This window comes from Varroa jacobsoni, unplaced genomic scaffold (assembly GCF_002532875.2).
Source record: "Varroa jacobsoni isolate VJ856 unplaced genomic scaffold, vjacob_1.0 scaffold_759, whole genome shotgun sequence".
Taxonomy (NCBI): domain Eukaryota; kingdom Metazoa; phylum Arthropoda; class Arachnida; order Mesostigmata; family Varroidae; genus Varroa; species Varroa jacobsoni.
In genome coordinates this window covers 57,294-73,101 of record NW_019213661.1, presented here as the reverse complement: position 1 = coordinate 73,101, position 15,808 = coordinate 57,294, and the positions used below count along the sequence as shown (strand labels likewise).

At 36.9% G+C, this 15,808-nt stretch overlaps 1 protein-coding gene across 5 annotated transcripts in view; it reads right to left on the bottom strand.

The window, feature by feature from the left end:
• Nucleotides 1-15,615, bottom strand: part of GluRS-m (putative glutamate--tRNA ligase, mitochondrial) — a 15,857-nt gene extending 242 nt beyond the window's left edge. The window contains exons 1-10 of one of the 5 annotated variants that reach the window (XM_086969572.1): nt 15,555-15,615; nt 11,910-12,203; nt 9,664-9,803; nt 7,599-7,769; nt 6,809-7,014; nt 2,367-2,586; nt 1,839-2,021; nt 1,480-1,573; nt 1,067-1,224; nt 1-827 (exon numbers count right to left, since the gene is read on the bottom strand). In XM_086969572.1, coding sequence (XP_086825698.1) covers nt 801-827; nt 1,067-1,224; nt 1,480-1,573; nt 1,839-2,021; nt 2,367-2,586; nt 6,809-7,014; nt 7,599-7,769; nt 9,664-9,803; nt 11,910-12,183 — 1,473 coding nt within the window. In that variant the 5' untranslated portion in view covers nt 12,184-12,203; nt 15,555-15,615 and the 3' untranslated portion in view covers nt 1-800. Of the gene's footprint in view, nt 828-1,066; nt 1,225-1,479; nt 1,574-1,838; nt 2,022-2,366; nt 2,587-6,808; nt 7,015-7,598; nt 7,770-9,663; nt 9,804-11,909; nt 12,204-15,361; nt 15,529-15,554 lie in introns of those variants that run through there. The other 4 variants (XM_086969570.1, XM_086969571.1, XM_022838373.2 and 1 more) reach the window with 4 other exon arrangements.
• Between the last annotated feature and the right edge of the window lie 193 nt (nt 15,616-15,808).

Genomic DNA, 15,808 nt, shown 5'->3' with positions numbered 1-15,808 from the left:
ATTATTTGATACACAGGGATTAGTAAGTTGATCAGGAAATCATTCATTTGTCATACCTTAGTAGTCTACTATATTGAACTGGATGCTCTTGGTTCCAAAGACCTCGGTTCAAGGATAAACGAGATGCACAGTATTTATTGCGCAACATCTAAAGAATAAAGCTTAAGATGACTTTCTGCAATTTTTTTTAATATTATTTACGCAACAATTGTTTATTAATAAAACTTAGTAAGATTCGAATAAATTTAAATATAGCAACAAAGCATTAAGAAGGCATAACATTATATAAATAAAAAGTTCTTCCTTGGGGCTGAATAACCTTTTCAACATTTCGAACAGGTATCAAAAAAGTAATTAACTATATAACGATTATGTGTTCGCGTTTAGAGGGTTGCTAAATAAGGAGTCAATGAAAAACCTTATAAAAATGCATTATTAAATTTTAAAAAATATATCCTATTAAGAAGGTTTTGTTTAAAATCAAGCTTTTTTGAGATAGTTTTTAATCACCGCGAAAGCTGTTATTTAAAAACATAAATTCATAGAGCAGATCTTAGAAAGATCATACATTCTTGTTTATCTTCTTCAAAAAAATAGGCCGCTAAATTTATATTTTATATATATAAATATTACTGTAATTTTTATTCGTTTTTGTTAATGGTGTGACAACAGAAACATGCCAGGGAAACTGACATAAGTTTATTTTCATTTTCTTATCTTGCATAGAAGAATGCCAGTTGAATTTTTATTTACACAGCTAGGATTCTATGAGGCTAGTAGGAAGTCCATGTGCTATTGTATCATTCAAATACGCCGATGGCGTTAATCTGTAAGGGTCATAGCACGCAATTGTGGCAAAGAATATCTAAGAATAGATCCCGTTTAGGCTGTAATAGAACTGCAAATCTTACGACAGCTACGTAACATCAGGAAGAGTGAATGTATCGGCTTAATTAGCCTTAACAGTAATAATCAGATAACATAATAGTAAAAGTTCAAAGAAGCAAACAAATGCATAAAAAACATAAGCATGCATAAAAACAGATGCAAATTCATATTAGATTACCTTTAAACCGCTAAGTAAAATACGTAATGTTTCCATAAATTCCTTATAGCTGGCATCCTTCACGTTATCTTTGTGAAATCCTTTAAGAAGGCTGCTTAAATCTTGAGTCTGGAAAGTGCTGCCTTGAAGGACGTGACGAAGGTGTGTAAACGAAGCCCCTAGAAGTAAACGTCGAAGTAAAATACATTGAGAAAAAATTAATTCTGAACTAATTAAATTAATCATGCAGCAATTTTCCACTGCATTTTATCTTTTCTTCGGCTGTGGCCACCATTATGTGCGTCTGTTTGTTAACAAGCGATTTTAAAGAACTATTGTTTTTCCTGTACCCATATTGAAATGAATATTACGAAATAATACATAAGTTAATACATCTTTATTGACCTGTTCTAAGACAGACTTAACAGACTTACGCAAATTGCTTGGTACGAGTTTTTCGTTGGGTAGATCTCTCCAGAGAAAATCCAAGTTTATGGATAACAAATCATCTAACAAAGTTAATCTCGCCTAGGGACAAAAGGAAATAATTATAACTTAGAAGTTAGATCTTGAAGCTCAATCATAATTTGTATTTAATCTACGGTTTAATCATACCATTTTGATTAGCCGTAATGGGACATGTGATATTATTATGTCTCTTTCATAACCAATAATAGAGTATATATATATATATATATATATATATATATAATAAGCCCTAGATTATTAATCACCCAAATAAAGCGAAAAGAGAAAATTACTAAAACACAAAACTTAAAGTTACTACACTTGCCACATTTGCGTAGTACACTTTCTTGAAGTACTCCTTCTCAACTTCGGGAAAGCGAGTTCTTACCAATGCGAAAGCTTTCTCTTCCAAGGATTCTCGCAAGGCCCCAATAGCACGACGATTCATATCGTCCAACCGGGAAAGATCCACTTTACATGAGCTTGTGCTTAGATGTTCCAAATTGAACTAGAATATATTTATTTAAAAAATATGTACTTATCCCATCTGCATCGTATAGGTCATTCAGAGGTAAAGCATTCTCCTGTCTATAACTAGAGGTCTACCAATTTTTCGCATGCAGCTTTTTGTGTATGGGGTTACGTGGCCTCCGAGACGTCCCAGTTGAATTCGATCGGATGTCTCGCGCGATATCCCGTAGGGTTCAATATGGTGTATATAAGCGTTTAAGTTACCTGGATCATACCGTACTTCCATGTGCCCGTTGCCATTCGACTTCCACTACTCGTACAGAAAAGTACTATAGTAAACTGACCTATTCCCAGCTTCTATCTACAAAAAAGTAGCACTAACCCTTTTAATGAGATCACTGATGCTGTAAAATTCTCCAGTTGCTTTTCCTAGACCACCTCCGCTAAGCAGCATAAAGTTGATCACGGTTTCGGGTAAATATTTACCCTTTACATGGTCGCACATGAACCCATGGTTTCTTTTGGAAAGTTTTGTGCCGTCTTGGTTCATCATAAGGGGAAGATGGGCATATTTAGGAGGCGAAAGACCTAACGCTTCGAATCTGTAAAGATGACGTAATGGAACAGTATATAGTTATGTCGCAGTAAAACTTGCAGTAACACAGCGTCCACTACAGTCCTTGATAGACCGCGTAGTTACAGCAATGAAAATACTGAAATGAAAATTTGAGTAATCATGCTGTGGGTCTATTTAATTTCGGTGCTATATGACATATACAACTTATGGCAGAAACAAAGCTGTGGTGATAGGTAGAACATGAACTATATGTTTTTGCAGACGTGATCTTTTAATATCACGTAATATATATAGCGGCGAGGCTAAAGTAGAAGGAGACTGATGCATAAAATTTGGAAAGTTCTAATTTTATAATAAACAAGAACAAGCAACGTATGTACTTATCGGAGGCCTGCTTTTGCGCATATATATACAGGGGGGTGTATTTAAATCGAGAAGAATATTAGTTTGCCCAGTTGAGTCCTCCACATAAACTATAACGATTAGTTCTTTTTAACTTTTTGCACCTTTTGAATTTTAAGACGTTTTGAGTACTCGCATTTTTGGCATCTTTTAGGCTACACTTACCCAAAAAATTTAACTCCGTTTGTTACACTCCGTTTCACGAGTTTGCACGTACAAACATTGTTTGGTGCACGATTATCATTAAAAAGCTATTTGCGGATTAAAACAGAAGTATTTTGAAAATTATTAGTAGTTAAACCGAATCGAAGTTACATTTATGGCAGATGGTAGTTATATTGAGTAAGCATGATCCGCAGAAGTGACACTTCTAGCACATATATAAATTTCGTTGAAATATATGTATGTACTTATACATTGTGAATATTAATATATACATTCCTGTATATACGACATGTGCTCAATAAGCGCATAAAATATAGAAAGTGCTACCTGACTGCAGTAGGCCAGTCGCAGCTTTGTGTCACCACCAATGAATGGCAAACAGTGGAAGCAGCAAATCGTTAATGATGAAGACCAAGATTTGCTACGCAACAGCAGAATCAAGCCTTCGTCCTGCTCGTGGCACTTTTCCGTCGTCTTTTTAAGGAAAATAATTGGAATAATGCGACTGTGCGTTGACTACTGTAGATTGAATGCGTCGCGAAGGAGCCTGCTATTTCAGTACACTGGACTTGATTAGCGGGTACTGGTAATACCTGCATTTTACCTCACAGGTGCGCCAACGGCATTTCAGGGGCTAATGGATAGGATTTTTAAGACTATATAATAACCTCATGACCCTTGTTTATCTAGACATAATTTACTCCGTCTACTTCGACACTCACATGACGTACTTCAAGTGGTGGTGGTTATTGACGGTTAAAAACCAAGGAATGCATTTTCGCGAGGCAGGAAGTAATGAATTTCGGTGATAAGATGACGGCTACCGGAGCTTTCCCGGGGTCCAAGAAAACTCAAGATCCTACCTATTCTGGCGAATGGCAAGAAGCACAAGAGTTTACTAAGTTTTGTATTTCTTTTCTAGGTAGCTTATACGAAATTTTTTCGCGGATTGTAAGTCTACACTATGCCTTAGTCGACGCGAGAAATTTCGCTTAAGGCTCTGATCTAGTTGATCTAGGTGGTCAAAGCTTCATACGATTTTATCATCTAGTTGTTGCAGTCCAAGATAACGGATTGCTCATTTTGTGTCACTTGGCTCTGCAGATTAGGTTACAAATGAACATCCGCAGAACTGGCCTAAACGTAATGCTGGTCTGTACCGACGAAAAACGTGAGCATTCGTTTAATTGAGGCTAAAGCTAAATTTCACTCTTCTGAGCTGGAGTGCTTGGCAGTAGTAAGACTGACGAGACGTTCAAGCTGTATTTATATGGGCGTCGATTCACGGTTAGTGATTTACAATCTATAGCTATTGAAATGAGATACCTAAGGATTAAAACGACCTTGCGCCTCAAGTTGACCCGTTGAGCTTTGAACCTGCAAAAATACGACTAAGATCGCCCATAACAAATGCACTACCAATGACAACGAGCACGCTTTGTAACTGCTGTCCGTGTGGCTATGACGGCAGTCTAAAGCTAGCTAAGGAGGCGCGGAGACCACTGCAAAGAAATACTTAAGTGCGCATAGTGATAAGAATGGTTCTACAAAACGAAGGGTAAGGAAGCACTGCTCTACGTCCCCTTGGCCAGGCGAAAGAAGCACTATGCTGGTTTCCAATGTATGTAGAAGCGGAGTCCCGAGTGGTCATAGCCTGATGTGAAATTTACTAACGACGGAACTGGGATTGAAACAGGCGCAATGCGCTTTACCGCTGAAACGTCTTTTTGAAAAGGTCGTTCTAGATTTTGTGGGCCTGTAGGGAGCGAGTAGCAAAGTTTTCTGTATTGTGAAATATTGTACTCACTCCATTCGGCTCATGTCTGCTCGAAGGGCGACACGTAGAGATGTGCGTCGAGCGCTAGAAGCTTCGCAGTAATCCTTTGGGGATTTCAATGCTATCCTGACAAAGTGTCCTATTTCATTTTACAGGAGATAACGAACTACCTCATAGAAAATTACAGACGGATAGCTCTTGGGCATCCACCACAAAAACGATCGAGCTTAGTGGACTTTAAAGGCACAAGTTAGGATGCCTTGTAGCAACACAGTCCGTTGCAAGAGCAGGTCTTCCGAAAGACGTTTTTCCTTAATACATCTACAAGCCCGAACGAGACGCTGTTTGTATTGCTTATCGGTTGTGGAGTCTTGACTACTAGACGACGTACGACCGTGTATTGTGAAAGATGCACGCAGGAAATATTAATAATATTACACTGTTAACGTGTATATGTTGTAAGCCGGTTGCAGTTATTGGCAATTATAATGTATATATAGACAGACAGAAGAAAGAATATTCCTTAGGTACGGTCAGCATGACGTAAGGAGCATTTCTTCCTTTGTCTAAACAATTCTTCCTTTTAGGGTCTGCATTTGGTAATTTCATTAGCATGTATTGACAAAGCCAGCAATCGTTGTCGAGGTTCCCAACGACGAAAAAAAATAAGGTTATAATTCAAAGGCAAAACTACGCTGCAAAGAGCTGACTCACTTCGAAAACTCTTATTGAATAATATTTCTCGACAAAAAAGCATGTTCGACAAACATATGGTGCTTAAAAAGGACGAAGGTAACGTTTCGGATTTATCTTTCAAATAGGTTAAAAAATAATACCAAACGGCTGCACACCAACATGCATTTTTCCGTGAAAAAGTTTAGATATTTAGGTTTAAACTAAGTTTAAATTATTTAGGTTACTTTCAAAAAGAATTTATGCTTAAATGTTAAATACTTCATTTTTAATATATATATATATATATATGTTTGGTAATGAAATTGTTGATGCGGGCACCATAATAAAGCAGTTATATAGAAAGAAGAAGAGTTTCCACATTAAATTCATGAAAATAAAGCGCGCGACTTGTACATTTTTATCAGAATTGCCTATATGCATAATCAACCTGCAAATGAAAAGCATAATACTATTAATTATCAATATTAGTTCTAGTGCGCAGTGTCCTACGAAGCCCTAGTTCTACTCGTCTGGTTTATGAACGTCCTTATTGTTTCTATGGAAGCGCTTGTTCTAATCGACGTCTTTGGTGTCCTAATCGGTGTCTTTGTTTGTGTGCAACGTTATACGGGAGCTCTGGCTCAAGTCGGTCTCGCTTGTGTGCAGCATTCTCCGGAAGCGCTACTTTCAGTCAACGTTTCACCTGTATATGCCTCCATTCATTCCTGCGAAGCTCTAGTTCTAGTCATCGCCTTGTTTTTACATAACATTAAACGGGAACGCTAGTTCTGATCGACGATTTGTTTGTACACACCCGCGCTGTTGAACTTCAACTACTGCTGCCGAACCATAACGATTTTATATCTCTCGAAAGAAAAGCCAATAGAAAAAATACTGATAGACCATTCTGCGCATGTGGACTCTCAGTCGTCATCGAAAGCACAAGCGTATTCACTTAATATAGGAGAGGATATGCCACCCTCCATACCTGGGTGGATGGTATTATGCACTTGCCAAAAATATATGCTATTTCAACAGTAGGTGCAAAATACTGGGATACCGTACAGTCAGACTAGAATAACAAAAATATCTGCAGCTTCTTGAAATCCGACAGATTTAGTTTATGTGTCCACACATCATAACCTCATTCTTGTGACTACTTAAACGCTAGGAACTCTTAATATGATAAAAAGAAAATACACTTTACAGTGATAGCTGAGGTACGAACATTTGAATGTGCTTTGGAGTAGACAACTGCCACTCGACCCCGCGAAGAACATGACTAATATCCATCAAATAATCATCAACGACGTTCGCCAAATGATATGTCGGATAACCGTCACTTTTGAGCACAATGAAGTCACCTTCGTATGAAGTATCCAAAGTTATTGAGCCAAACACAACGTCGCGGAACGTCAGCGGGCCAGGCTTCAACTGCACAATTACATACGTTAACGACACTAGTTAGTACAAGATCTTTTATACACTCTTATTTTCTTATTATTAATGATCACACGCTTCAACCAAAAAGAAAAAAAGTAGTAGGAACCTAGTGTCTACAAAGCTCTACAAAGGGAAGTTTTTATCATTGACCTTGAATAATATCGGAATTTTACTCCACAGATTTAATATTTGTGATTTTTAAGAATATATTTAACGTAAGTTAAGAGACATCTTCCATCTTTAGGGAGCTCATTATGAAATAATTAAAATATTTGAGTGTCGGTAAGCCATCCTCAGAGATTTCCTTATTGTAAGCAACTCGGACCCAATAAGCAAGTAGCCATTTTACTTTTGCGATATATTTATAAATAAACGTGAAGTAGAGTAATAGAGTTAAAATTTACTATTAAGTTTGGTCACCTTTCGCATGCAAAAATATAATTGACATTCCTTAAACTGTGGTTGCAGAAGTATGTAACCCCAAACTTACTAACCACCATTTAGGCATTCCTTCTGCGCATCTTTTGAGTTTAAATCTATAAGCGATAACCTCTAACACGATTCAAATAACTGACCTTGAAGCGTACTACGTGTGGTGTGCCCTTAGCTATTAATTCAGCACCTTCTTTCGCTGTAAGGTGGCGACACTTATTATCGTACTTCGGAATCGTCCTCCTACGTTGGGCGTCCTTACGAATGAGGTCTAACCGGTGTGCACTACAGAAACAACGGTACGCAGCACCGTTCTGAAAACAGGACAGACATTTCTCACACTTAGCTATTTTATATGGAAAAGTAGCGGACGTCAGTTATTTTGAACACAATATAGACACTATCGCTGTTGTTATTGAAAGTTTCACTCATAAAAGTAAACATTGTTATGAACCTGCACCGACATCGCCGTCTTCAATATAATACATCTTAAAATGGAATAGCCTGAAAAAGCTGACTAAGTCAAGGGGTGACCTCCCAGGTGACAGACATATAGCTACCATTCGCATATATTCCGGAGCATTCGGGTAAATTTCTCTGGAACCGAATTCACCTTCTTTCAGTTTTTCAGCAAACATTCTAATGGTTTTCGTTTAACATGCCAATTTGTTTTATTTAAACAAGGTTACTGGGGTGTTTGTAGGGATCATTATCGTCACAGATGCAAATGAGTTACCAAGTTAGAAATGCTAGTTGCCTATCGGTTAAATGAATGTTACTCGCTTATGTAGTGCAGCACTCTGGTTAGGAATCGAATTGAGCTGAATTTGGTTTACGAAATACTAAGCTATTTGTCTCTGGAATAACTAAACCGATGTCTTTTAAAAATCGAAAGATCTACAACAGAAGATAGTTTTAAAAGCAGAGATAAACGCTCTAAAGGCACCTTAATGATTTTTACTAGTAAAGTATTTTTTCGTTGAGCAGCCCTTGGCCCGAAGCGCCGTCTTAAGTCGTACGGTAGTGTCATAAATTATCTAACTGGTGTCCGAACACTAAACACGAATTCAACAGAAAAGCAACTTTTTGTTTGTCTCTTGAGTATCTTGAAATCCGTTTTCGACTACCTAGATGGCTTCGGTGGGTAAATATTTATTTAGTAAGCACCAAAAACAAGCAACCAAAAATGACGTCTGCCTAATAATCTGGCCAAATAGGATTTACCGTCTCTTAAAATTTATGATAGTCTATCATCCATGGTAGCAGTTTACCGACTGATCAAGACATTACATGGGCTCAGATTCACTGATTTTTTTAGAGCCCGCCACGAAATGTATGTATACAATAGTTGAACTCGAAGAGAAAATATTTTTCTTCATTTCTAACATGAAGGTGTTATTGATTTTGACTGCCGAATTTAATAGGCAAATGCATTGAATCATCCCAGCGAATTCAAGAACCAAAGGCTTTTCTCTTATTTTGACGTGATCACGAATATGCTAAATATGTTTAACAATAGTTAGAAGGAGACAGATACAATGCAAGCTTTCTTATCATATGTGGTAATGGACTTAAATTAGGAATAGGTGCGCAATCTATTCCGTAGTTTTTCATCAAAGTAAGGAACGACTTGATCTATTACGCTCGGCAATACAGGCAGCAACAACAGTTAATTTAGTTATAGAATCACAGGCAAGTTATAACCAAGTATGTAACCTATTCTACAATGCAATGTAGAATACTGGAAAGATCACATTTATACATTCGTATGAGTTGTGATTTAGATGAATTAGTACAGCTTATATAAGGCAAGGATGGTTAGTTAGTGTATTGACTATTCGCAGATCATTTACTTGCTTAGCCCACTTAGTCTAAGATGAAATAACTGCAAGGGGCAAACAAGCCGAATCATTTTTATTGCAATGGTTATAACAAGATGCATAGAGGAACAATACCGAGTCCCAGTAACATAATAATTATTTAGGCTAGGGGTTTGCTCATGAGGATACAGGAGACCTTCTGTTTTAAATACGTTCAGTGATTTTATTACACTACTAGCTATCCTAATAGTTATTAAGTTTAATTTCGTTAATAATAGTATTAACGAAATTAAATATATAAATAGATAGTTGTAGTAATTTGTGTTATAATAAAAGGCTGCTGACGGCATTTTAGCATACTATGATGCACAATTATGCCTAAACTTACATCAATGAGCTTCCGCGAAAATTCCTTGTAAAAGTGCAGCCGTTGTGATTGCACATAGGGTCCCTTTGGGCCCCCTATTGTATCAGGACCTTCATCAGGATGAAGACCAGCCCACCTCAGCGTCTCTGAAACATAGTGTACTTTGGAAGTGCCAATTTTTTAATTTTACTCAAGCGGCTGTGGACCTGATAAACTGATGCTTAGCAATACAAAGCGTACCTCTATCTTCCTGAGCAACCTGCTATTCTTTGGTTTAGGATCCGAGGAGTCTAAATTAAGAACGATTAGTTTTGTTAGCCTCAGCCCCATATTTTGAACTACGGGTTTACTTTAACACTCGCAGGCTAGATTCATTCGTTCCATTAGGATGGAACATCACCTCATCAAATCTTTTGCAATATTAGCTTTACATGGCAATATATGCCAAGACAAAATGCCTTCTTATAGTCATGTTGCAATGATAAATTACATAGGTTAACTTGGAATTATCTTAGAAGAATCAAACGATGACATCAACAAATTTGGCAAGAACAAAACTTACCCAGCAGGATTGCAACTACTTCACGATCTTGCGGGAAATTAGCGGTGGCCGAAAGAACACTCCTAATAATTTCACTCTTTTTTTTTTCATAACGAACTGGATCAGTGTACCATACCTAAATTTATCAACTGAGTAATACCTTGTTGACCAATTGTGCTATTTATCTCAGAAGTAGTTTTTGGTTTATGTTCCGACAAGTAGATTACGGCTTCATGAACGCGTTCATCTGGAGTTGGCGGTACGAAAAGAAAGTTCGTTCTGAGCAAGATGCAGGTAAGCTTGCAGCTATAATGGAAAATAATTCGTCGCTTTCGCAATTTGTGTAAGGATAAGCTGTTATCCAAACTTTTTACGCGGAGCCCTCGCCAAGACTATAAAAGAAGCACGGCGTCCTCAATTTTTCTCTAACGAGGAAACCTTTATCTTTAATGCAAAAAACTGACCGCAAAAATTTTTTTATACTCCAGAGGGTGCATTCACTCTAGGAGAGTCTAAACGTCTGTCCAGTAATGGTGGATATTAGCGTAATATCCAGCTAAAAGAAACATCGTTCCGCAGTACTTTTTTAAAAAGGCGGAGCCGTCAGGAAAGAGTTTATTTGCATGTTCTGTACTCTCTTGTATGACTGTGAAGAAAGATCATCCCTTTTTTTGCCTAGTTGGTCCACCGGTTCATTTTAACCAGTTATTGCAATACCTAAGAATATAACTATATTTTAAAAGCAGTATATAATACTGCTGTACAGCTAAAACTTGAACCGTTTCTGTTACATATGGAGGTCGATTAGACGGTGGTTTCAATGAGTTTTGACAATGTTGATTCGTTATTAGTTGTGCCATTACAAACACTTTAGCAACACTGCTAAGCGAATACTTGAAACGAACCTATGTGCAGTTTATGCCCCAAATTAAAGATGTACTCAAGTAAACGAAAGTTAGGTTTAGAGTTAGGAAACATATCTATCAAAAGTGGCCCTTTAGGCACATACAAAGATGTTTTGTTTGTCTATTTGGATACAATGTTTGAAACAACTCATCAAAAGAAATCTTGCTTTTAGCTGTTTATTCTACGCATACATGTACAGGCCTAAACACATTATTTTGCCCTCTGTCCAGCGTGAAGTATGTCGTTTTCAAATATAGTGACGGTCTCCACCTTTTTATGATAGCATATTTATTAGCAATTTATAAGACTATGTGGCAATGCCGCAGAAAGCACCATCCTTAAACTTATCAATGTCTTACTCTTGAGCGTATTTTTGGAATTCTGTTTTTCATATAAACCAAATGGCTAGTTTGTAAAATCCAAAATATTCTTATCTAGCCTTATCAAAGGCTTTGCTGTAAATGCATATTCTTAAAGGCCCATCCACAAGCACTTCAAATTTCTCGGGTCACGCACTAAACATAAACATCTTAAAAAATTAAGCTTGCTTTTTTGAACGCTATATTGCACCCAGTAAATACTGGGTTAAATTATATAAGGGGTCCAAAAACATCTTATTGGATGATACCTTTCGGAAAAATCTTCGCGGTGCCCCGCAATATAATATACCACTCTCTCTAAGGGGCTTTTTGAAGTAAGTTACAAAAATCTTTTGTTATCATGAGGCACTAAACAACTGATTGCTCGTGGACCGTACACTCAAAATCAAGTAGAACAAGTAAGCTCGACTATTGCACTAGATTGATGTGAATAGACGTACCAACAATCCTCTTTTGAGCCCCATCGACCAACCTGCTCTGGTCGGTATCTTCAATGCGCAAGATAAACTGGCCTGCGGTTTTACGTGCAAAGAGAAAATTGTACAGGGCTGTGCGTAGCCCTCCGAGATGCATATCTCCAGTTGGGCTTGGGGCAAACCGTACCCTCACAGCCATTTGATTGTCGTTAGATAGCCTGCGAAAAGTGAAGAGCGTTTTGACAAGCTCTAGTGTCCTTCCAAAACGACAGCCATGTGACATAATTCCTGGAAGCATTTTCGTGACTAGCTGAAACGCTGTAAAATTCATAAAGTCATGTACGAATGAAGAAAATTTAATTTTCTATAAATCAATCATTGTAGTATTAGTACGGTTAGGTTGCTTGTTGACAAAATAGAAAGGTGCTGATATGGGCGAGTGTGCAGTAGAAATACAAATACTTCATTGATTAATTCCAAGATGAATACGCGCCCGCTTAATCAGCCAAAGCTTGTAGCATTTTCAGCTTTTTTTTTTCATTATGCGTAATAGCTAATAAAAAAAATTATATAAGTTTACGCCAAAAAGTACCGTGCAGCTGTTTAACAAATTATTTACTTATTTGCGGAGATTAGTTCAAAATTTGTTTTATATCAAATTGTACGCTAATGCTGTTATATACGCACGACCATATCAATACAAATTTGTGCTAAAGCGTATGCAATGACTTTGCTTAATATCATGGACATAAAAGGTAGCGTATCTCCGAGACGATTGAAAGTTAGGAAGTTTAGCATACAGTTGGTTCTGTTCTGAAAGATGTCGCAACTACCCTAGACACCAGAAGGAACTATTATGTTACTTTTTTATATATGCTTAGAGACTAACTTCGCTACCTACTAAACGAAACATACTGTCAATATTATCAATTTCGTATAACTTTTCTACGTTTAAAAGTCAGCTTGTTTCTCCAGAGTTCCAAGGTTTTACAAATAAAATATCGTATTTAATTTTTGAAACGGTCTCCTTTTTGATTTTTTAAACCATATGTACCTTGCAATCTTGACTGGCGCAGCACATATGCAAAGGTAAAAAAATTCTATGTAACGTTCGACATTGAATCTTTAGATTTTAGAAATAGAAAGCTAAGTTATTGTGACCTTGCCCCATTAGAAAAAATGACTATATTATAGGAAAAAAGCTTTCCTTTCAAAATTCTTTATTCCAAACAGACGCTTAGCGCCAAACTGTCCTGTAGAAGTTTCAAGCTTTATGACAACGACGTCTTGCATTTACATTAGTTTGCCATTTCTGATTAACCACGTAGAATACCTGCATTAATGCAATATCGTTCCATTAGATGTAGTACAATACAATAAGCAAGACTTATAGCGGGGAGGCGACATTTGTTTGAACATCCCGGAATACAAATAAAATCTAGCAACGCAGCCTTTTTACAATCTTTTTATTATTCTGCAGCAGCGTGGCCAAGTAAAAGACACCGACTTCATATATTTAATTTGAACTTTTTTAGTATTTACAAAATAATATGATGTTACAAACGAGTCCAGCCGACCTTGAAATTTAATAACTTTGGATCAGTTGGACTAGAACGATATTTTTTTATGTGTTAAAGGTACGCCTATTTATTTTTTGCCCACTTGTCTTAGCACTCTGGCAGCTTCTACATATTTTTATGCCCACTATTCGCGTTTCTATACGTAACTTCTCTATCTGTCATATCTATCATATCAGTTGATTGATAGTCGAATATATTTGCCCACCAGTTGCCCTTTTTAGAACAGGAAAAGCTCCGTAATCACATGGACTTAGATCAAGAGCATAGACAGGGTAAAGCCGACTTTGGATATTCTATTGCTCAATCCAGCAATTTAGGTATAGCGACGAGGTCTGGCATTGTCATCAAGTAACCAGACCGCGTCCTTTCGATTGCTGTTCCAACGGTCCATGAGCTTCATGAGGAACTCAAGGTAGCGAACTGCATTCATTGTTTCAGTTTCGGTAAGCTTCTCATAGTAGCAGATATCCCTGATGCCCATTGTAAGTATTACCATCACCTTATATCCTAACGTACCCGACACTACCATCAAACTCGATTTCTTCCCAGAGCAGTGTCATTCTTTCGTTTGGTACTTTTCCGGCTGGCGGTACAAACTGAACCATGTTTCATCTATAGCGATCATATGCTCCAAGCAAATGTTTTGTTAATTAAAGTTTTGCAAATTTCATGATGCGTATACGGTACGTATTTCCAATTGGCACGGAATTATTAACGTAAATAAAATTTTTTATTTAGTTTTCGTCTTTTGAGTATCTGGGTTATACATGTGAAGTGCCAGTTTCAGGTGATTGAGATAAAACTGTTTTCAAGTTTTTAGAAAACTGGAGCATTTATCAGCTAAATTTCGTCTGTTAGCGGCCCATAATCCAATGTTATTCCATTTCAAAATTCGAGTATGTGCTTGTAACAACTAAATGCAGGTTTTAAGAGTCCACGAGAAAAAGCTTGAGTTGTTTTTATAGTCATAGCTGTAAGCCATACTAAATAGTATTGACTAACAGTTAAGTGTCTTCAATAAATCTAATCTCGTAGACAAAACTTCGAGGTGATCGCTTCAACTTAAGATGATATATCTTTTTTGTCGACATTCGAATATTTCAACATTCGCATAGAGTGTTAACCGACACAAATGTTTTATGTCTACGTAATCACGTCCCATTTCTATAGTAGAGGCTAAAAATGTTTAAGTTGCTTCAACAAGAACTATTTTATAATTATTAACATACTAAGATATATCTGCTTGTAATTCAATATCTAAAAAAATACATATGTATGTTACAAATAACTTTAATGAGAAACCTATATTTTTATATTTAGTAAAGACTTGACATATCAATATTGAAAAAAAAGTAGTAGTACTTAGGACTGTACAACAACCTTCAGTTATAAAACTTAAGGTTGGGTTTATTGCTAACAATATATTTTAAATCTCCCTCTTTTTTACGTTCTAAGTAACCTAAGCAAAAAACATTGTTGATTAGATATAGTTTAACATAATTATTACAAGAAATCTATAATATGGCATTATGGTCGTATAAAGACGCCCCAATTCAACAATGTAATAGTATGTTTTTTGCGTTGTACGTCTAGTGCTTTACTACTTCAGCCTGCTGGCTCCTTTCAATACGAAATGACGTATATCTACACCCTGATTTGAACCCACTCTATCACATATCATATGTTGAGCAGGCGAGCACTGCGCACTCATGGGGATTATTAACAATTTGGTGGTGTCGAGCATCGACTTATACATTTTGTACATGCACTCAGAGTCATTATTTGCACGTTTTTGTTTTATTCAGCGATATCAAATGTACGTTACTGCGCAAGTGGTTGTAGAATATGCACACGAATCGCATTTTTACAAAAAGGTAGTTTTGAGTATTCATTTACCCGTCCATTATAACCGCGCACTCCCTAAACTCCTTAAACACCGAAATCTCGCTATTCTATTCTAACAGGTTTATTTCAGCCGACGTAAGTACAGATGCCAAAAAACTTGTCTGACAGTAAACAACCATTTTATATACGACAATATGCACAAATAAAGTTAGTTAAATGGGATAACTAATTGCAGGATTCTTACCTTATAATATGAGTTCGCACAGTTGTACGGCTTAAGTTCGAATTTCCGCGCATGAAAACGCCCCTCTCCCCTATGCCTTCAGTGCCCGGATGTGCTGCTTTCCCCGACTTTTTTCTGTATTGTCGGAACTGTATCTATTAAATAAGTTTTCGTCGAAATAGCCAATATCGTGCTGTGGAGAAAACTTTGGTAGATACAGTGAATTTTCGCAAGACTTGTGTTAAAAGTCTTGTTTATCCCGGTAAGCGCCAAAT